The sequence below is a fragment of the Cololabis saira genome, chromosome 16, assembly GCF_033807715.1.
Source record: "Cololabis saira isolate AMF1-May2022 chromosome 16, fColSai1.1, whole genome shotgun sequence".
NCBI lineage: Eukaryota > Metazoa > Chordata > Actinopteri > Beloniformes > Belonidae > Cololabis > Cololabis saira.
The window spans coordinates 4573729-4597186 of NC_084602.1; the positions used below are offsets into that span (position 1 = coordinate 4573729).

Sequence of the window (23458 nt, forward strand, 5' to 3'; positions counted from 1 at the left end):
TGTATATTTATATAGATTTATATAATATGTGTATTTTCTAGATATTGATATAATATGTATGTATTATTTATATTTTCTATATACTTATATGGATAATTATGTAATAATAGACATGTTTACGTAGTGTTTATATAGATTATATTTATATGGATATTGTGTAGATATAATAATAGCAATAATGTAAATCCATAGAGTTATAAAGGGGTAGGAACTAGGAAAAAGTGTAAACTTCTTCCTACTCCTTTTTTTCGAACATACGTTTATATGAAGATGTAAATGTTTATCTTTTTATTTTTTATTTTTACTTTCATTGTTATATACATGTTCGAAATAAAAATTAATTCATTCATTCAAAGGAAGAATCAACTTTAGCATTTATTTTATTTAGCCCATTTAGCCCCCCCTCAGCAGGGGTTTTCACTTGTGCCCCCCGGGGCAAATCCCAGTCCCCTCCAGCCCTGGTGGCGATGACTGGGGCGAGAGGAGGGGTCAGCCCCGTGACGTCACCTAGGGAACACCCCCCTGCCGACGTCACCGCCCTGCCTCAACCTGATTGGTCTGCGGGAAGTCGTGGGCGTGTCCTCAGATCAGGACGAGAGAGGAAAAAAAAAAAAATCAGTAAAAGTAGAGCAGAGCTGAAACGTCGCCGGAGCGGCTGCTCAACCTCGGACCCGCGTCGACAACGAGCCCCGGTCCGAGGAGGAGGACGGGACTAGCGGACTAACTAACGGGACACGGGCTCTAGCCGGATTAAGCAACCGAAAAGGGAAAAGGCTCCGGCCGAGGTGGGGGATCGGGGATGAGCTGACCGCCGGTGTTGCGCCGACTGCGCCTGCGCAGAACCATCATTTCTAACGGGGAGCGAGGATCGGCAGAACACCGGGGCCGCGGGAACGCGCTCCGCCGGAGCCGGGAGCGCGCTCCTCCGGGGGGCCGGGGGGCCGATGCCCACGGCAGACTGCAGGCTGCTGCACCACCATGGCCGGGTCCGGAGGTGCCTGACCTACCTGCTGCTGCTGCCGGAGACGCTGAAGAGGTCCAGGAAGGTGCAGGGCCAGGGCCGGCTGCAGGGCTCCGGGCTGCCGGGCTGTTACGAGCTGCTGTCCCTGTCCCTGACCACCAGGACCGGGCTGCACAAGCAGCAGCAGCCCGAGCAGAGCACCATGGCTGCGGAGCTGTACACCACCAGGACCGGCCCCGGGACCGGGCTGGAGCTGCTCGGGGACGGGGAGAAGAGCAAGGAGGCGCCGGTGCAGGAGTCCAGCCCGGGCAGCGCGGCCAGCACGCCGGCCGGGCTGCAGAACGTTAACAACAACAACGAGGACCCCCCCAGCTGGCAGTGCAGGCACCCCACCCTCAGGGAGAGGTAGGACCGGGACCTGGGGGACCAGGGGGACCTGGGCGATGGTCACATTTACCATTCAAATGTCAAGAATCCATTCCTACGGAAGAGTATTAGGGCCAGGCAGGAGAAAAATAAAAAATATTTTAGAGGAGGAAGATTTTTTTTTCATTATGCACTTTGAGAAAAAAGTCGAAATGTCGAGAAAAAAGTCAAAATTTTGAGATTAATGTCGAAATGTCGGAAAAAAAAGTCAAAATGTTGAGAAAAAAGTCAAAATGTCGAGAATAATATTGAAATACAATTTCAAGAAAAAAGTCGAAATGTCGAGAAAAAAGTCGAAATGTTGAGATTAATGTCAAAGTACAATTTCGAGAGAAAAGTCGAAATGTTGACATTAATGTCGAAGTACAATTTCGAGAAAAAAGTCGAAATGTATTTCAACTTTATTCACGAAATTTCGACTTTATTTACGAAATTTTGACTTTATTTACGAAATTTCGATTTTATTCACGAGATCGACTATTCACGAAATTTCGACTTTATACACGAAATTTCAACTTTATTCTTGAAATTGTATTTCAACATTAATCTTGACATTTCAACTTTTTTCTCGAAGTGCACAATAAAAAAAAACTTCCCATCTCAAATATTTTTTCTCCTGCATGGGCCTAATACTCTTCCGTACATTCCGATTCTTAAGATTCAGAATCGATTATCAAGATTTGATTCAATCCAATTCCCATATTGATTTGGGTTAGTGTTATTAAAACTGTTTTTTCAGCTGTTGCATGAATTATGACTGTGTAGTTATGCAACATATTAATACTACTGTTATATTGAGATTCAACAGCAAGTATTAAGATCAAATAAGATAATCCTTTAATTTCCCCCTGAGTGGGGAAACTTACTTTGTTGGCAGCAGTACACTTAGCACACACATGCAGGGGAGGGGTAAAGGAGACTAAAAAGTAAAAAATATATATAATTACAAAAATATGAGCAGTATATACAGTAGATTGAAAGAAAAGAAACAGTGCAAAAAAGCATATAGAGTGTGTGTGAGGTAGACAGGCAGATATTGCACATATTGTTAGCCTCATAGCATAATTGCCTAATTCTAAGGCATTCAAATACAACTTAGGCAATTATGCTATGAGGCTAACGATATGATATTGCACATCTTGTTATGTTATTGCACAAGTTATTATCCGTTGGCTACTGAGAGCAGGCCTGGTTGTACAGTCTGATGGCTGTGGGGAGGAAGGACCTGCGATTGGCAGCTAATGATGCTGCTGGCCTGAAAAATGCTTGAATTTTAGTTTAAGTGCTTGAAATTATAACTCTCAGGGTTCCTATGGGTGCTTGAAATCCTTGAAAGTTAATATACAGCCATTTTTTCCCACATTCCGTTTAAATTTTTTCCATTTTTTTGCCTATTTCAGTTTTTAATTTTTGAGTATTTGGTTTTTAGCATTTTATGCAAATGTAACCCCAAGACAGTATATAAAGTAATGAAATATAGACCATTTATGCAAGTTATTCTGGTGTCCAACAAAACATTCCTTTTTTGGGCATAAACAAAAAATTACCAAAAGTTGTAATGTAATGATGGGGAAAAAAAAAAAATCGATCTACAAATTGATTTTTAGGAATTAATATGAGAATCGATTTAGAATCAGAAAATAGTTTTTTTTCAACACAGGCCTAAGATTTACAATGTCTGTTTACAGCAAGTAGGGGGGGGGTTGGGGATAGATATTATGCAAACGGAGTTCCTTCTCTCTCCGACTGTAACGGTGTGTGTGTGTTTGTGTGTAGGGGGGGGGATAAACGTTACACAACAGCAGAGGCTTATTTGTGGACCTGCTGTTCTTCCAGGAACGCCCTGATGTTTAACAACGAGCTGATGGCTGACGTCCACTTCGTCGTGGGGCCCCGGGGGGCCTCGCAGACCGTCCCGGCACACAAGGTAAGAGCTCTGCTGCGTTAGAGCTCGGTGTAGGCAGGGCTGTTGCCCCGAGCTGCCCCGAGCTGGCCCGGTCTGACTTCTCCTCCTCCTCCCCCTCTCCTCCCCCCTCCCTCCCCAGTACGTGCTGGCCGTGGGAAGCTCCGTCTTCTGTGCCATGTTCTACGGCGATCTGGCCGAGGAGACGTCCCAAATACATATCCCAGATGTGGAACCTGCTGCTTTTCTAATTCTGCTGAAGTAAGCCACCCCCACACACACACAGATATATATATACACACACACACACACACACACACACACACACGGGCAGGCAACCGGCGGCAGGGATGACAAGTGCAGTCAGCGTCACTTCAAAGCGTATTATTACTCATCCAAACCGCGGCGAGGCAGACGCAGGATGATACGGTGCCAGGGCGCAGGGCTCTGTAATTGTTGGCTTTTTTGCTCATCTGGAAACATTTTCTCCTTAAATTCTGCTTCCACATTTAAAGACATGTATTTATAAACAGAAAAGGCCTTTGGTGTTTTGAGTAGCTGTCATGCAACCCTTCTGAAACAGCGCCGTTTCTCTGCAGGTACATGTACAGCGACGAGATCGAGCTGGAGGCCGACACGGTGCTGGCCACCCTGTACGCCGCCAAGAAGTACATCGTCCCGGCGCTGGCGCGCGCCTGCGTCACCTTCCTGGAGACGAGCCTGGAGGCCAAGAACGCCTGCGTGCTGCTGTCCCAGAGCCGGCTGTTCGAGGAGGCCGAGCTGACGCAGCGCTGCTGGGAGGTGATCGACGCGCAGGCCGAGCTGGCGCTGGGCTCCGACGGCTTCCAAGAGATCGACCTGCCCACGCTGGAGATCATCCTGCGGCGGGAGACGCTCAACACGCGCGAGGCCGTGGTGTTCCAGGCCGTGCTGAGCTGGGCCTCGGCCGAGTGCCGGCGCCGGGGCCTGGGCCCCACCACCCGCAACAAGAGGGAGGCCCTGGGCAAGGCGCTGTTCCTGGTGCGCGTGCCCGCCATGACCCTGGACGAGTTCGCCAACGGCGCGGCGCAGTCCGACATCCTGACGCTGGAGGAGACGCGCAACCTGTTCCTGTGGTACACGGCGGCCAACAAGCCGGCGCTGGACTTCCCCCACGCCGGCAGGGCGGGCCTGGCGCCGCAGCGCTGCCACCGCTTCCAGTCCTCGGCCTACCGCAGCAACCAGTGGCGCTACCGCGGCCGCTGCGACAGCATCCAGTTCGCCGTGGACAAGCGGATCTTCATCGCCGGGCTGGGGCTGTACGGCTCCAGCGGCGGCAAGGCCGAGTACAGCGTCCGGATCGAGCTGAAGCGGCAGGGCGCGCTGCTGGCGCAGAACCGCACGCGCTTCCTGTCGGACGGCTCCAGCAGCACCTTCCAGGTGTGGTTCGAGCACCCGGTGCAGGTGGAGCAGGACAACTTCTACACGGTGAGCGCCGTGCTGGACGGGGGCGAGCTCAGCTACTTCGGCCAGGAGGGCATGACGGAGGTGCAGTGCGGGAAGGTCACCTTCCAGTTCCAGTGCTCGTCGGACAGCACCAACGGGACGGGGGTGCAGGGGGGGCAGATCCCCGAGCTGGTGTTCTACGCCTGACCCCCCCCCCCCCACCCGCCCTCACACTAATGTAGCATTAAAGACACGGCAGTGAGGTCACACTAGACGGCCTGCTAGGACTTTGAGAGACGCTCTAAAGCAAAAGGAGCCGTTTTATCTGATTTAATTTATTGTTATCTTTTCTTTATTTAAGTCCTGGTTTAGCGTTATTTGCTTTGGTATTGGTATGGGCTGCTGCGAGTGTTTGCGGGCTGTCCCCCGAGGAGAGACGTGACGTCGTGTTCAGACTAGGTACAGCTCTTGTCAACATAGTTTTGCACTCCGGAGTCTCTGAATGGTTGTCTTTTGTAAAATACAGTCCAGCTGCTGAACGGCTTGATGCCGTCACAGACCAGATGTGTTTGATGCTTATACACCTGACAATAAAACATAAAGGTTATTATGTGAACCAGCCGCAGATGTCATCCCTCTGGCGTGTGCAGCGCTGCAGCGCCCCCCGGCTGCAGCAGGGGGAACTACCACAGTTAAAGCCTGTTTAGAGACAGGCCGCTCACGCAGGGGCTGATGGGAGATGTGTTTGTGTTGATTCTACTTCTCATAGAGATTATTCAGACTAATAAAATAAGCATTTTAAATGTGTAAATTTAGTAGAAGCATTAAAAAGGTCTGATGAGAGGTGATTTAAGACGTGAACTAACAAAAACTGCCCCGGGAAACGGGGCCCCGTGTCCTCGGCTCCACATTTACCGGTGTGTAGGGATGGGAATCAAGAACCGGTTCTTGTTGAGAACCGGCTCCCAGTGTTTCAATTCCTTGGAATCGTTTGCCTTTTTCACAAACGATTCCCTTATCGATTCCGCCAATGACGTGACGCATGCGCATTCACGCCCAGCAGGAAAACATGGCGACAAAGTGGCATAAATGCTCGAAAGTTTGGTTACATTTTACCAAAAAGGATGACAACAGGGAGACTTGCAATACTTGCAATGTGGACATTTCAACAAAGGGAGGAAACACTAGCAACATGCAAAAGCATTTGCATAAACAGCATGCAATAACTTTGAATGAATGTCACATGTTTGATCTGTGCCGAGTGAATCTTCTCAACCTGCAGCAGCGCAACGTTAGCCAGTCCTCTGCTGTTAATACTGCAGGTAACTCCAAATGAGAATCGATAAAGAATCGAATCGTTAAACAAAATGGAATCGGAAAAATCTTATCAATTCCCATCCCTACCGGTGTGGCTGTAAATGATCTGAGCGATGCCCCTGTGGCATCTGAAGCCGTGGCTCTGTCCCCCCTCCAACATTAATCTAGTGGTTAAAACTACACATCAGGTCTGAGCTCATGCAGTGAGAGGAAGCAGGAGAGGTCGTACCGATAGCTGGAGCGTTGATGCACAGCTCCTTGGCCAGCGCCAGGAAGGTCTTCCCCAGGACGTACACGTTCACCTGCAGGAAACACAGAGAGGAGGTGGAACGTAAGAAGAACCTCCCGCTCGGAGCTGTACGTAAAGCATTCTGGGAAATTTTCTCAGACCCTCGGTCAGTGAGTCAGTATCTGAAATCTCTCGCTTTTAAGGGCTAGATTCATACCCACTAGCCCTCGATATGTCCACTAGCCCTAGATGAAAAGAGGAATTGGGACACCACTACACTCACGGGAACGCGCAACATTTAGGGGTAGTGCTGAAAAGTAGGACTGGGGGGGGATTGGGACTGGGCCTAACTTTCTGGAAAGTTTGAGAAAAGTCTCTGACCTGATCCAAACTTGTCAAGTCAAGAATCTGCAGCGAAGGCATCACGCTCGTGTTTCAATCACCTCCCAGTAAATCAGAGCCGTTGGACCCACCAGGAGAAAATAAGCACGTTTAAAAGAGTATTTCAAAAACTTGGTGTGAATCTATATTTTGTGAAAAGTAGAAATATAACCTAAATAAACTGGGATCCTGATCCTGGAGGAACCATTTGTTTGTAGAACTTGTGAAGCAACAGGTTCTCTTTTCCTTCTCTTAAAGTAAGTGAAGTTCCCGTCCTGGACGGTTGGACGACTCGGACGAGTGTCCAGGACGCGGCCACAAGCAAAGCGTTCAGGTAGATGAGAGGAGTCGAGTCCAGGTCTCCATTCCTTGAAGCACTGATTGCACTCTAGACTACACAACTAACCTTTGGAGTAGCTTAACAAGGCAGAAACCTGAGCGGAAACGATATCAGACACCAAAAACACCACCATTCCTCCCCTGCTCTGCTGTACCGGGGTAGTACAAACTTGATTCTATTCTTAAAATGAAGCATCACTGACCAGCGACGCACAGAGAACGTCATGACGCAATTCCCGTCATTTCTGCTTCTTCTTCCTGTATCCAAATCCAAAACAACAATAACAGCAGCACGGTGGATAATAAACAGCCCAGTAGAAGTGGTTTTGTTTTGCACTTTGGTTGCTGGTACTGACCCACCACACTATTCCTCGTCGCCTTATTTTCTCTCACCTTCTTGTAAATCTTCTATCCCGGTACTTTCTACCGTCTACAAATGCAGAAATGTTCATATCCTTCATTACATTTATGAAGTGATTAGTCTCCTCCTGGTCTTGGTTTCTCCGTGTTTATAAGAACTTCCTGGACTCAAAAGACCAGGATTCCTTGTGAACAGAGCATGAGCAGAAAACAAATTCATGTTCCGTTTGATGGGGATATTCCGTTTGGTGTTTACATGACCCAATATTCAGGTTTTAAAAGGAGTAACCCAGGGGTCATGTTCGGGTTTTTAAAAACCCGAATATGAGCAAATTCCGGTTATTCAAAAGGGGTTAATGGTGTTTACATGGCCGTGCAAATTCGGGTTATTGCTAATATTCCAGTTAGAAAAGGATTATTGATGCTGGCCTTAGACTTAATTGATACATTTCCATTTGAAGCGTTCTGGAGAAGTCCCCCGTGCAGCAGGAACCAGATTTGTTGCAGGAAGGGCGGCGTGGGTGGATGAAGACAAGCAGGGCAGCAGGGTTATCACTCTGGAACCTCCCATCACAGATGTTTCATTGTGCTTCAGCCCACAACACCTCCAGCAGGCTCTGCAGTAAATCCTCACACCCCCGCCCCCTGCTACATATGAAAGGAAGTAGTGATGGATGCAGCTCAACCACTCATCCATCACCAGCCCAGATCCAGCAGCATCACAACCCAGACTCAGAGATCACAGATCTGAAGCAGGAGGGAGGAAAAGCTGGAGGACGAGGTCGTGAACCCGGGCCAGAACGGTGGGTCTGTGCTCAGAACCCCCGGGCTCTCGGCCCCCTCTGGACCCGGCGGGGGCAGAAGCTCCTCTGCTATTCTGGGACCTGGACTCCAGGGAGGACTTCAAACAAACGCAGCAGCTCAGGAGGAAGTGGGAGAAGGTTTTACAGGGTTTTATGGGGCAGCGCTCACATCTCTGGAGCCGTCGCCCTCACATCCCTGGAGCCGTTGCCCTCACATCTCTGGAGCTGTTGCCCTCACATCTCTGTTGCCCTCACATCTCTGTCGCCCTCACATCTCTGGAGCCGTCGCCCTCACATCTCTGGAGCCGTCGCCCTCACATCTCTGGAGATGTCGCCCTCACATCTCTGGAGCTGTCGTCCTCACATCTCTGGAGCCGTCGCCCTCACATCTCTGGAGCTGTTGCCCTCATCTCTGGAGCTGTTGCCCTCACATCTCTAGAGCTGTTGCCCTCACATCTCTAGAGCCGTCGCCCTCATCTCTGGAGCCGTCGCCCTCATCTCTGGAGCTGTTGCCCTCACATCTCTGGAGCCGTCGCCCTCACATCTCTGGAGCTGTCGCCCTCATCTCTGGAGATGTCGCCCTCATCTCTGGAGCCGTTGCCCTCACATCTCTGGAGCCGTTGCCCTCACATCTCTGGAGCTGTCGCCCTCATCTCTGGAGATGTCGCCCTCACATCTCTGGAGATGTCGCCCTCACATCTCTGGAGCTGTCGCCCTCATCTCTGGAGCCGTCGCCCTCACATCTCTGGAGCCGTTGCCCTCACATCTCTGGAGCTGTCGCCCTCATCTCTGGAGCCGTCGCCCTCATCTCTGGAGATGTCGCCCTCACATCTCTGGAGCTGTCGCCCTCACATCTCTGGACCTGTCGCCCTCATCTCTGGAGCCGTCGCCCTCACATCTCTGGAGATGTCGCCCTCACATCTCTGGAGATGTCGCCCTCACATCTCTGGAGCTGTTGCCCTCACATCTCTGGAGCTGTCGCCCTCATCTCTGGAGCCGTCGCCCTCACATCTCTGGAGATGTCGCCCTCACATCTCTGGAGATGTCGCCCTCACATCTCTGGAGATGTCGCCCTCACATCTCTGGAGATGTCGCCCTCACATCTCTGGAGATGTCGCCCTCACATCTCTGGAGATGTCGCCCTCACATCTCTGGAGATGTCGCCCTCAAATCTCTGGAGATGTTGCCCTCAAATCTCTGGAGATGTTGCCCTCACATCTCTGGAGATGTCGCCCTCAAATCTCTGGAGATGTTGCCCTCACATCTCTGGACCTGTTGCCCTCACATCTCTGGAGCCGTCGCCCTCACATCTCTGGAGCCGTCGCCCTCACATCTCTGGAGATGTCGTCCTCACATCTCTGGAGCTGTCGCCCTCACATCTCTGGAGCCGTCGCCCTCACATCTCTGGAGCCGTCGCCCTCACATCTCTGGAGCTGTTGCCCTCACATCTCTGGAGCCGTCGCCCTCACATCTCTGGAGCCGTTGCCCTCACATCTCTAGAGCCGTCGCCCTCACATCTCTGGAGCCGTCGCCCTCACATCTCTGGAGCTGTTGCCCTCACATCTCTAGAGCTGTTGCCCTCACATCTCTAGAGCCGTCGCCCTCATCTCTGGAGCCGTCGCCCTCATCTCTGGAGCTGTTGCCCTCACATCTCTGGAGCCGTCGCCCTCACATCTCTGGAGCTGTCGCCCTCATCTCTGGAGATGTCGCCCTCATCTCTGGAGCCGTTGCCCTCACATCTCTGGAGCCGTTGCCCTCACATCTCTGGAGATGTCGCCCTCATCTCTGGAGCTGTCGCCCTCACATCTCTGGAGCTGTCGCCCTCATCTCTGGAGATGTCGCCCTCACATCTCTGGAGATGTCGCCCTCACATCTCTGGAGCTGTCGCCCTCACATCTCTGGAGCTGTCGCCCTCATCTCTGGAGATGTCGCCCTCACATCTCTGGAGATGTCGCCCTCACATCTCTGGAGCTGTCGCCCTCACATCTCTGGACCTGTCGCCCTCATCTCTGGAGCCGTCGCCCTCACATCTCTGGAGATGTCGCCCTCACATCTCTGGAGATGTCGCCCTCACATCTCTGGAGATGTCGCCCTCTCATCTCTGGAGCTGTCGCCCTCACATCTCTAGAGCCGTCGCCCTCACATCTCTGGAGCCGTTGCCCTCACATCTCTGGAGCTGTCGTCCTCACATCTCAGGAGCCGTCGCCCTCATCTCTGGAGCCGTCGCCCTCACATCTCTGGAGCTGTTGCCCTCACATCTCTGGAGCCGTCGCCCTCACATCTCTAGAGCCGTCGCCCTCACATCTCTGGAGCCGTCGCCCTCACATCTCTGGAGCTGTTGCCCTCACATCTCTAGAGCTGTTGCCCTCACATCTCTAGAGCCGTCGCCCTCATCTCTGGAGCTGTTGCCCTCACATCTCTGGAGCCGTCGCCCTCACATCTCTGGAGCTGTCGCCCTCATCTCTGGAGATGTCGCCCTCATCTCTGGAGCCGTTGCCCTCACATCTCTGGAGCCGTTGCCCTCACATCTCTGGAGATGTCGCCCTCATCTCTGGAGCTGTCGCCCTCACATCTCTGGAGCTGTCGCCCTCATCTCTGGAGCCGTCGCCCTCACATCTCTGGAGATGTCGCCCTCACATCTCTGGAGATGTCGCCCTCACATCTCTGGAGATGTCGCCCTCACATCTCTGGAGATGTCGCCCTCACATCTCTGGAGATGTCGCCCTCAAATCTCTGGAGATGTTGCCCTCACATCTCTGGAGATGTCGCCCTCAAATCTCTGGAGATGTTGCCCTCACATCTCTGGACCTGTTGCCCTCACATCTCTGGAGCCGTCGCCCTCACATCTCTGGAGCCGTCGCCCTCACATCTCTGGAGATGTCGCCCTCACATCTCTGGAGCCGTCGCCCTCACATCTCTGGAGCCGTTGCCCTCACATCTCCGGAGCCGCAGACGGCCGCAGCCTCAAGCATGAGCACCACAGTTCAAAGATCACTTACAACTCTGCAGCTCAAATAAATTCAATCTGCGTGCATTTCTCACGATGCTGATGATCCTTTTAGCAGAAATACTGGAATCCACGTTTGGAGAACGGTCTCCGACTAGCAGCACGCGGCAGGCAGACGCACAGGGACCGGCTGAGGGGTTATATTAAGCATTTAGGTCAGACTTTTGTGGTTTAATGTGTCAGTCTTATTTAGAAACGGGCACGAGAAAGTGCCAGAACCTTGGAACTTCATGGTTTTCTGCACTACTTGCTTTTCATCCGAGTCGTAATAGTAGACCAACACACTGTGCTTCCAGGGTCCGTCCAGGTTCCCCAAGCGCTCCTCAATGTGGGTCTACAGCTGGTTCTGAACCCCGGATATTCTTGCACGAATGGCGCTTTTCCACTAGTACCTATTCAGCCCGACTTGACTAGCCTTTGTGCTTCTCCACTAGGGATCAAGGCGAGTAGAGCCGTGCCGAGTAGATACTTTTCTGTAACTATTCTGCCGAGGTTCTAAGCTGCTGAGTCGGCTGTATCTGACATCATCACACTACAGGCCACCGATTGGTCGGGGGGTTGGAGTCAGACGTCTGAGTCAGGAGGAGGAAATCAGAGAAAGAGACTCTGACGGATTCTGGTTCATTTTATTCAACCAGCAATGGCAGCAAAAGTCTGTTTCATGATCCAACTCTGAGGGTCAGATGTTCATAAACCTGGTGCTGAGGAGAGAATTAAAAAGGGATCTAGACGGAGATAAGGAACGACCAGATCTACCAGGAGCTCTGTCTCTTCATAGCTGCTCACGGCTCCAGCTGACTTTTCAGCAGCGCAGAGACAAACTAACAAAATTAAAAAGCGTTGCCGCTTGAAGTTTCTCTCTCTCTCATTTTTTAACTTGATATCAAACACAAGCCACAGACCCAGCAGCACATCTATCATCTCCTCCAGGTTCTACATCTTTAGTGTTGTTGTCTTCTTCCTTTAGATCACACAATCAAATACGTCACAGCAGCTTCACTCCAACCTCCTACTTCTGATCTGGGTGCTGAATTGTTGAAATGAGTAAAGCTGAGTAGGTGCTAGTGGAAAAGCTCCATAAGGGCCTGGCTGTGAGTTTCTGGGGAATCTTGGACCAGACGTACGTTACCATGGCCCGTCCATATCATGCTTCATGATGGTGGGGGAAGTAGCACCGATATTTGCCTCCTTGAGGAGGCTGACATCTTCTCTGTTCAGCTGATATGCTGGATTTTTCTCAGGAATCTTCGGCTGCAGGACTCCAGGGCTCTCCAGGGCCTGGTCCAGGTGGTCCAGGTGGTCCAGGAGGTCCAGGAGGTCCAGGTGGTCCAGGTGGTCCAGGTGGTCCAGGACCACATAAACATGTTACGAGTCGCTGGGTATTTGGGAAGTGTTTTGCACATACAGTAATCCCTGGCTATAACGCGGCTCACCTTTCACGTCTCGCTGCTTCACGGATTTTCATTGTGCATCGTGTTCTGCATTCTGATTGGCTAAACAGTCTCCCCGCTTCTTCACTTCCTGTATCAATAACGTTAGTTGCTTAGCAACAATGCTGAGAACGGCCAATGAGCTTCAGCAGCAGCTCAAGAACGGGACCTTTGATGAATCGTTCATTACAGTCTCAGATATAATCCATGGTGTCGGTTTAGAAGAATCTTGTTGCCCAGAAGAAAAAAGAGCGACAACAACGACCCATAACTATGTTCTTCTCTGGAAAAAACACTCCTGCACCGCGGCTTTAGGAGAAAAAGACGCTACAGAGTCAGGATGCAGCAGCATCAGAAGAGCAGGGAAATACGAGTCACTATTTGTCCTACTGTACTTATTGTATTTTTTTTATCATAATCATTTCTCATTTTCTCCCGTTCAAATCCAATTACTCGGGTCTCGGTGGGGCTGATCTCCGCTATTTGAAGCCTTGTATAATAATTGTGTAAAAAAAAAAAAAGGTTGCTACTTCCTGGATTTCACCTATCACAGGTTCTTTTTGGAAAGTAACCGCGAAAAACCAGGTTTTACTGTACAGCGGTGCATCTCACAGTCAGCGTCTCCTCCGGGGAACGGTGTCCTCCCGGACAGGGGAACTGGTCCAAAGACTGGCAGACGGCCGGCATCTTTCAGACGTTATTTGTCATACCGAGAAGCCTGCACACCTGAGTGTTCGCTGCCACTCATCGGCTGCATAACGCAGCTCCAGAGGGGATGTGAACAGCTTGCTGCCGGTCCCGTAGGGACCAAAGCCAGTGTCACCACGGCCAGGGACAGAGCCAACCTGGAATTCATGGAGGATCTGAGGAGGAAATTCTGCCTTGTTCCCTCTTTTCCACAGTAAGACCATTAGTCCGTCTCTGACAGGGGATGGTAGTACTTCTTCACAGGGCATGTGCATGTGCTGATGGAGGCTGGCCCCTCGGCCTCAAAGACGCCAGCTGGAGTCCCATCAGGACCGGGTGTTGTGCATAGCTGAGATGGCATCCCAACGCTTCACGGGCTGCTGACGGATTCCTTAGGACCTCTTTCTAAACTGAGTCAGGAGGCGGAAATCAGCAAAAGAGCGACTGACAGCTTCTGGTTCATTTTATTCAACCAGCAACGGCAGCAAAAGTCTGTTTCATGATCCAACTCTGAGGGTCAGATAAACCTGGTGCTGAGGAGAGAATTAAAAATATCTAGACGGAGATAAGGAACGACCAGATCTACCAGGAGCTCTGTCTCTTCATAGCTGCTCACGGCTCCAGCTGACTTTTCAGCAGCGCTAAAAAAAAAAAAAAGCGTTGCCAATTGAAGTTTCTCTCACTCTCATTTTTTAACTTGATATCAAACACCAGCCACAGACCCAGCAGCACATCTATCATCTCCTCCAGGTTCTACATCTTTAGTGTTGTTGTCTTCTTCCTTTAGATACACAATCAAATACGTCACAGCAGCTTCTCCAACCTCCTACTTCTGATCCAGGAGCTGAATTGTTATGGAAAAGAAACCAGACCCAGTAGAGCAGAGTAGGTGCTGGTGGAAAAGCTCCATAAGTGTTCTCTGCAAAGTGTGAGGGTCTCCCCCTCCGTCTGTCTACCTGCACCGCTAACACCCAAACAAATACACAATAAAACCGCAGTGTGTGTTCAGATCCAGATGTACTGAAGTCACTAGGGAGGTTCACCCAGCCTTTAACTCCAGGGTTCACTTATGTTTCCCTCCAGCGTTTCATGGAAGTGTTCAATAAAGAAACAATCAATTAGAACTGCTTCCATGTTATTTTTAGGCCGACGTACGCCGGTCACGTTAGAGGCCGTCAGTTCCAGCATCGTCAGGCCGTTCTCCTCGTTTATCACACACGTACATCACCCTGATAGAAACCAGCTGACATCTAAGGTCGGTATTGATCACAGCTCGTCAATAGTGTCTCTCCCAGTGATGGAGCTGACCAGTCAGAGAGGACGGAAAGGCCTCAGCAAGAGGAAGGGTGGAATAGAACTTCCCCAGCAGCCGCTGCAACACTCAGCAGTAATAACACATCCACCCCACCCTCCCAAAATCCACTTCAAATCCACTCCTCCAAATACCAGGGTGTGCACAGATGGGGAGGGGCAGCGAGCCGCTCCGCGACAGCTGGGTGCATAAAAATAAAAGCCCCTGACCAGCTGTGACTGGGAGAAATGTCCTGCCACACCCCCCCCACACCCCCGACTCCCCCCACAGCTCACGGACCGGCTTTCATTAAACATGCAGACAAATGGAGGTTTCTAAAATTACACACAGGCCCAGCGCAGGTTTAATCGGCCTGGTGGCTGCTGGCCGTTTCCAGGACTACAGGAGCTGAGCTGAGAGGGAAGGGCTGGTGGAAGTGGTTTCTGCAGCTGGGTGGGCCGTGAGGACTCGGGGGGACCGAGCTGCAGCTTCAAACCGCAGAGTGAGTGAGTGAGAGCAGAGCAGCTTCATTAGTGTGAAACGTACCTGCAGGATGTCGCTGAGGTCCAGCAGCATGTCTGAATCAACCGGTCAAGGAAACAAGGTTAAAACACAAACACTTATGCTCATATAGTTCATTTTCAATCAGTAAATAAAGCTCAGATGGAGAAAAAGAAACACGTGAGTTGTTCAGAGGTATTTCACTTTGACCACATGTGGAAACGTGACTCGTTATTCGGCGCCGTCACTTTTACTAAGTGTGAGCTAACAAAGACTGATAAAGTGTGTGGTCCTCAACGACAGGGACCTGCAGACCTGTAGACCTGCAGACCTGCAGACCTGCAGACCTGCAGACCTGCTCCTGGGTCAGGAAGACGGTGATGTGAGCATTTCCCGTCTTAAGCTTGAGTTATGGTTCTGCGTCAAAACAACGCCGTGCCTACGGCATGTGCTACACGTCGACGCAGACCACACACCGTCACTGACACCGTCACTGACCTGCTACCTCCCAAAAATTGTAACTACTCGTCGAGGCGACGCAGACCACACGCAGACCGAGAAGGCTGTGATTGGTTCTCTTGGTAGCAACACATTTCCGGTTTGAAGCAGTCGTGAACTTTCAGCGCTCTTTTCTTCGTGTATGTGTGATTTTTTTTTTTTTTGTTGGTTTTTTGCACAATAGTTGTCCTTATCTCTTTGATTCACTGTGACTGGAAAAGTTGGATAAACCATTCAGGAAAAGATCGCGAATTAGCGGTCACGGGGGGTACTGCACCGCGGAGAAATGGAGTGACGGAGAAGTCTGAAGGTTCACGACGGCGTCACGGTGACGGCGTGTGCTCTGCGTTGGTGTGACGCAGAACCGTAAATCAGCCTGTAGAGCCCAGATATACTTGCTGTTGGTGTTTGCGTTCACGTCCGTTCACAGGCACCACCAACTGCAACGTCGCTCGTGTAGTACGTGAGGAGAGCATGTCGTACCAGCGGTGACCGTTAGGGGGCAGTAAGCAGAGCAACAGTTGGAAAAGTGATTAAATATTTAGTAGTAGCCGTAGCAGATTAGAACAACAAACAAGTTTACATGACAATATTGGATGATGTAGGAGATTATATCATTGTTTTGGTTGCGATCTCGGCAAAGGAAACGGTATCAGACCGGGACCAGCTGGTGGTCTGATACCAGATACCAGATCACAATATTCAAATTTTCTGAGACAGTCCTGTATAAGAAAAAGAAAAAACTAAATATATATACGCTTCTGCTTTTCTGTTTAATGATGTCAGTTTGGCTCCTCCATAGCGAGTTTATGGCTCCAGATAAAACATTTATTCCTGACACCAAGAGTGAAAGCCAGTCCCAATGAAAGCGCTGACCTCTGCTAGCTCACGTGTTTACTACGCTACTCTGAAACCGTGAAACTCATCTGTCGGGGTCTGATTTAACATCTACTACGCTGTTCCTGATATCAAAGGAAGCAGGCTGTTTAAATAAAATAATATTAGGGTGTAAAGTTTAGCCTGGACACATAAACCCCCTTTTTTTATCCAGAGAAAGCGTCAACATGCTCATTAGAAAGCAGGCGTTGCCACCACCACGAGCCACATATCTAAACCACACTGGACCAGAGGAGCCTCAGAATAAACGCTCAGCTCAGCCAGATCAGCCGCTGGATGTCCCATCCTCCCAGCGCTCGCTGGTCGCCGTGGCGACGGTGCACCTGTCCCCGGGCCGTCAGGGTGGATTAGCGGGACTCCGCTGAAAAAGGAACCCACAATGGAATTAGCAGCAGCGCCGATGAAATGGAAAAGATAATCCCGGCGCACGCCGTCTGGAGATTACAGACGACTCTCTTAATCAGGGAAACAAAACACAGCAGGTCCTCAGACACATCTGGGTCCAGCGAGATTAAAAACACACACACTCCTCCCCAGCACACCTGGGACGGGGGCTTAGACCAGCAGCTGTTTGTTTGGCCCACACAGATCCTCAGACCCAGCGTTCTGCAGGATCCTCTGCACCGACGGTGCTTCTGAAGGACAAGTCATTTTTGGAGCTTTTCCACTAGTACAGGGGTCGGCAACCCAACATGTTGAAAGAGCCGTATTGGACCAAAAACACAAAAAACAAAGATGTCTGGAGCCGCAATGAAAAGTCTTGTATTAGAATGAAGGCAAATGGCGAAAGGCAAAATGTCGAGAAAAAAGTCAAAATGTCGAGATTCATGCTGAAGTACAATCTTGAGAAAAAAGTCGAAATGTCGAGAAAAAAGTCGAAATGTTGAGAAAAAAGTGAAAATGTCGAGATTAAAAAGGAAAGGAAAAAAGAAAAAAAGAGAAAAAAAGGAAAAAAAAGAAGAGAAAAAAAAAGAAAAAAGAGAAAGAAAGAGAAAAAAAGAAGAAAAAAAGGAAAAAAAAGGTCAAACATTTTTGAAAAAGCTCCAGGAGTCACTAGGCGGCGCTAAAGAGCTGCATGCTGCTCTATGGCCGCGGGTTGCCGACCCCCGGACTAGTACCTACTCAGCCCGACTCCACTCGGTTTGGTTCTTTCCCACCAGGGGTCTAACGTGCTGAGTAGATACTTTTCTGTATCTATTCTGCCGAGGTTCTAAGCTGCTGAGTCGGCTGTATCTGACATCATCACACTACAGGCCACCGATTGGTCGGGGGGTTGGAGTCAGACGTCTGAGTCAGGAGGAGGAAATCAGAGAAAGAGACTCTGACGGATTCTTGTTCATTTTATTCAACCAGCAACGGCAGCAAAAGTCTGTTTCATGATCCAACTCTGAGGGTCAGATGTTCATAAACCTGGTGCTGAGGAGAGAATTAAAAAGATCTAGACGGAGATAAGGAACGACCAGATCTACCAGGAGCTCTGTCTCTTCATAGCTGCTCACGGCTCCAGCTGACTTTTCAGCAGCACAGAGACAAACTAACAATATTAAAAAGCATTGCTGCTTGAAGTTTCTCTCTCTCTCATTTTTTAACTTGATATCAAACACAAGTCACAGATCCAGCAACACATCTATCATCTCCTCCAAGTTCTACATCTTTAGTGTTGTTGTCTTCTTCATTTAGATACACAATCAAATACGTCACAGCAGCTTCACTCCAACCTCCTACTTCTGATCCAGGGGCTGATTGTTATGGAAAAGAAACCAGGCCGAGTAGAGCTGAGTAGGTACTGGTGGAAAAGCTCCATAAAACCCCGGTTCTGGTGTCAGTCGGGACACATGTAGGATTGGGACATCTCTAACCGGCCACAGATCCCCACGGGGACGTGGTTTGTGCTTCTACTCCTGAATAATGTTTCATCTTTCCCCCCATGTTGCTGCCTGCCCCCGAGAGGATGCTGATGAGAGTCTCCTTCTTCTCAGAGATGACTGGGGACGTGCCACATCTGGAACGACTGCTACAGGCAACACTACGGTTCCGGCCGAGCCGCCTCAGCTCTTCCTTGTGTTGTATTAACCACTGATATTGGCAGCACTTTAATGAGGCCGGTTCCAAACCAAACCCCGGGGTTCCAAACCAAACCCCTTGAAAGAAGCCAGCTGCAGGTGTGAGTCTCTCAGCACTGCCAGACGCTGACCGTAGCACCGAACCGTGTCTGAGATGTGTAGTCCGTGGGCCAGAGCCCAACATTTCACCTGTCAGCACCACTCAAGGTGACCAAACTTGCTTATCATTTTTGAAAAGATCCATGTCTGTAGATGATATTCTGGTATGATAACCTTCCTGAGTGGCAGCTGGATCAGAGTTATCAGCTCATGAAGTTATATATCCTGGTTTAGACTCATGTACAGGAAATCTGTCAATGTTTCACAATATTGTCTTTGGTATCATTTTAAAGGGGACCTTTTAAGCATTCATTCAAGCTAAGATGTGATACATTTCCTGAATCCTTATTGTTCTGTGAATATTCCAGTTTTTGTATTTTGTGTCTCTGTTGTTCCTAGTTGACACAGGGATAAAAGATAGTATATCTTTTAGGTGAAAATTGTGTAAAAATGTGTGTTGTTTATAGTTTAAAGAGCTGCAGTGAACTCTATGTTGGTCAGAAAGATTCACATCTTAGCTTGAATGAATGCTTAAAATTATACCAAAGACAATATAGTGAAACATTGACAGATTTCCTGTACATGAGTCTAAACCAGGATATGCAGCAGCATCTAAAATGTAATTTTCTGAACTTCATGAGCTGATAACTCTGATCCAGCTGCCATTCAGGAAGGTTATCATACCAAAATATCATCTACAGACATGGATATTTTCAAAAATGATAAGTAAGTTTGGTCACCTAGAGTGGTGCTGATATCTGGCCTGGAACATGGACTAGACGGAAGGTTGGGATGAAAGACGTTTACGTTAATGCATGGTCTATCTGCAGAGTAAAGACGGAGAGCACGATGCAGAGCTGAGCTCCCGTGAGCTCATTAAATTCAGCTCCGAGTTAGATGCTCGTTTCAGTTTCCCTCTGCTCTCCCTGCTGATCCTCTCCTGCAACAACATGAGAGAATCAGCCAGCTGTGGGAGAAACGGAGAGGCAGGAGTGAGCCGAGCTATTTTTACCCCAAACAAGCATATAGACACGGGCCCGTGCACGCCCGTGCAAACACGCGCAAGCCCGCTTAACAATGCGGTGGGAGCATTACACCCCGCTCGCCTCGGTTTCATTAGGTGAGCGTATCCAGGCCACGCTGGGCCGCTGTTACGTAAGAGAATCATCCTCGCAGGCCCAGTGAGTCACAGGGAAAGCTGGCAACGGCAGCAGAGCAGAGAGCAGAGGATCTCTCCCTTCTTGTTGCCGGTATAGATATTAGAAATAATAAGTGCACTAATAAAACACATAAGAAACTACTTCTACAGTAAAAGGAAAATAACCCCAAGAGGGACATTTGTTTGGAACTCCCATTTTTCTGACATTCAATGGAAAACAGCGTGGCTCCTACCCTATAAATTTGCAATCTCAAACAAATTAAAAGAAGTCCAATATAAAATTTTACATCATATTTACCCCACCAACCAACTTATATCCAAATTTGTAGACATTGATAGCAGATGTGTATATTGTAAACATGACGAAGAGACCATCATACGGGCGCAGTGGGTTAAGCAGCGGCTCATATACTGAGGCTACAGTCCTCCTGCAGCGGTCGCAGGTTCGAATCCCGGCCTGCGCACCTTTGCTGCATGTCATCCCCGATCTCTCTCTCTTCCCCTTTCATATCTGCAGCTTGAATAAAGGGCCACTAGAGCCCAAAAAAAATCTTTAAAAAAAACAAAAAAAAAACAATTGCAGCACATTTTGCAGCACACAGCCTGTTCAAGGCAACGGAGAGATACACTAGGGCAGGGGTCGGCAAGTAAGTTTGGCCTCGGGCCAAATTTTTTCGGAGCAACTGAATGGTGGGCCAGAACATTACATCAATCAGACGAAACATGTTTTTTTTTTCTACTAAACAAAACTTTTTCCCCCTTATCTATAGGCTACTAGTATTATTTTACTATTGTATCTTGTACAAAAAAGTAATTTAAGAAAGTCATTAGTTTAAATAAAGTAATTTGAATTTGCTACAGACTGTTATTAGTGTGTTATTACTGCTTTAGCGCTACTCTGTGGCTCCGTTATGAAACCGCTTATAAGTAACTTGGTGATAATAATATTATTTTCTGCCAAACTACTAACAAATACAGTCCTTCTTTAAAATACACATAACAACATTAAACACATGAAAAACCCATGACGCACCTATGAACAGCAGCACAGGGGAGTCAGTACGTGCACACGGAGCAGCAGCTCTCTGTCTGCTGAAGCGAGTGAGAGGATATGCAAATTAGGCGGATTTTCACACATAATGGACGTTTTACCATTTAAAAGACCAACAGCAAAACTCAAGGTAAGTTATCAGTTGTATTTTTCACAGTTTAAACCACAACAAATACGTCTTACCATTTCAACAGCTCCAGGAGTTTTGCCGGGAGTCCTACGTTACTCCTGAATATTTGTGTGCACCTTTAATTAAGGCCCCCCTATGCTACAGGTGACAGGGAACTATACAGAATTGTGTGCGTCCGGAATCATGAAGATTCTACTTTTATTTTATTTTATCGTTTCTAAATAAAGGCTTTGAATTCTCTGTGAAATTGTCGTTTTTGTGATAGTAAATAATAATAAAAAAATAAAATAAAAAAATAAAATATTTATCAGATTTTCAATGTCATCTGGCGGGTCAGATATTATTGGAGACGGGCCAATTTTGGCCAGCGGGCCGCCAGTTGCCGTCCACTGCACTAGAGGGCTCATTCTTTTTGGTTTGGAACGCTTCATCTGACATTATTACTAGAAAACTTAAAACGTATAGGAATTTTTTTCATAAATCCTGCCTCATGCTCCTTTAACATAACATAAGTTTCTGGGAAAAAAAATTGAAGAATTTTTTGACATACAAACTAATAATGTAATTAAATTAGAAGCTAAAGATATCTTACTATATTACAAAAACCAAAATTACAAAATTCAACAACTGGTCAACTTAATGATTCTAAGTTTCACATTCATAAGGCAAAATTCTCCAAATCCTGTCCATCCTTAGTTCCCTTTAAAGTTGATTTCAAAATGTATTTTGAGACGATACAATTGGTTAATAACAAAAAATGTAATACCACTGTCAACCTCATAAAAGAAATGTTTACGGATATCTGAATGTATTGCCTTCCTTTTATTATTTAGTATAATTGTTAATGTCAAGAACTACTTGCACTTTATTGTAGTTTTTTTTGTGAAGAGAACAATTTTATATTTTTTGGACTATAATGATGCCTATGTATGTTTGTTTTTTATATTATTGAATGATGCCTGCCATTTATTTTAATGTTATTGTATTTTCTGGAATTGAAATAAGGTTTCATAAAAACATTTTTTTTTAAAAGCGCAGAGAGGAGAGGGGACGCCCTGTTGGGGAGGAAAGAGCTGATATGCAGTTTAAGATTAAGATTCCCAGAATATTCAAATTTTTTGAGATAGGATATTTGAGTTTTCTTAAGCTGTAAACCCTGATCAGCTATATTAAAATAATAAAAGGCTTGCAATATTTTAGTTGATTTGTAATGAATCCAGAATGTATGACATTTTTGCATTACAGAAAATAAAAGGACTTTATCACAATATTCTAATTTTCTGAGACAGTCCTGTACACTGATGCAAATAAATAGCCTATATAGGCCCATAATCTTATTTAAAAGCAAGGTGCAAAATAAAACAAACATCCCCACAAGCAGTTGGTCCCTGAGTTGCTTCTTGGCTATAACGGTGGTTTCTGGGACAAAACCAGTTGAAAACCTCTGCTCTAACGCATTACTTTTTAAATTCAGTAACGCAGTTACCGTTACCAAACAGTGCGTTACTCCGTTATTTCTGGCTACAGTGAAGCTTTTTTTCCCCACAAGCGGAAACCGGAGGAAACATAGTGGGCGTGCGTTCAAAAACATGACGGTCATGGCGAGCCGAGAGAGCAAGGAGTGTTTCACTACGTGGAGATATTGTCATTATTTGGGTTTTGTGGAGCAGCACAATGACAAAAACATTTCAGTGGAGTTTAACCGCATGCTACCTATTTCTACAGTGGAGTCACCCGCAGCTAATTAGCATGATAGCATGCCCAGGCAGCACGCGGCAAATGGGACGGAAAACTTTTTCGAACTACTTGGATAAGGAATATACAAAAATGGAAAATGAGCTAAAGAAGACATTGGAAGGGCTGGACTACATGTCGACCACCGACATGTGGTCCAGCACTTTTATTCTGAATAATAGTCTATATTCAGCTTGTTAACAGTTTTGTGTTATTTATGTCAGAGGTCATTTAGAAAGGAAAAAAAGGCTTTTGTTAGGCTATGATGTTTTAGAAAATCATGCGTTTGTTCAGTTTATGGCTGAATAAATTGCCATTTAAAAATAGCTTTGCGTTTGTGTCAGATTTGTTTGTACAGACCATAATGCTTTTTTAAGCAGATGTCAGTGATGTGAATGCAAATGAATTGAACTGTCAAGTTGATCAACAGTTTGTATTATTCTGTGCTGAAATGAAGGCTGGAGTACGGTGGCCGAGACCCGCCATTGCTGAAAATAAAAGTAACGCTGCAAACAGAAACAAACGCCGCTGCAAATAAAATAAACGCTGCAAATATAAAGAAACCCCGTTGCAAATAAAATAAACGCCGCTGCAAATAAAAAAAAACGATGCAAATAAAAAAACCACAACGGAAGTGAATTACCGGGGACTATTTTTGCTGATGCACCGGTGTTTTTATGTGAGAGGAGAAGAAGAAGACGAAGAGGACGTAAGTGAAAAGGAAGAAATAAGAAGAGCGAGGATTAAGAAGAACAACGAACGAGAAA

General features: G+C 47.7%; 2 protein-coding genes and 1 long non-coding RNA gene across 4 annotated transcripts in view; 2 read left to right on the forward strand and 1 right to left on the reverse strand.

Moving 5' to 3' along the window:
• Nucleotides 1-23458, reverse strand: part of LOC133462641 (transcription factor IIIB 90 kDa subunit-like) — a 151838-nt gene that overhangs the window by 104573 nt on the left and 23807 nt on the right. Inside the window, exons 5-6 of the mRNA XM_061743980.1 lie at nucleotides 15106-15137; nucleotides 6262-6334 (exon numbers count right to left, since the gene is read on the reverse strand). Of these exons, the coding sequence (XP_061599964.1) occupies nucleotides 6262-6334; nucleotides 15106-15137 (105 nt within the window). The remainder of the gene's footprint in view (nucleotides 1-6261; nucleotides 6335-15105; nucleotides 15138-23458) is intronic.
• The window catches only part of LOC133462642 (uncharacterized), a 186977-nt gene that overhangs the window by 97507 nt on the left and 66012 nt on the right, over nucleotides 1-23458 (forward strand). The gene's annotated exons all lie outside the window — the stretch shown is intronic.
• On the forward strand, nucleotides 585-4952 carry LOC133462639 (BTB/POZ domain-containing protein 6-B-like). The gene is made up of 4 exons (XM_061743977.1): nucleotides 585-1366; nucleotides 3224-3314; nucleotides 3433-3551; nucleotides 3890-4952. The coding sequence occupies exons 1-4, from the start codon at nucleotides 945-947 to the stop codon at nucleotides 4920-4922; spliced, it is 1665 nt and encodes a 554-aa protein (XP_061599961.1). The 5' UTR covers nucleotides 585-944; the 3' UTR covers nucleotides 4923-4952.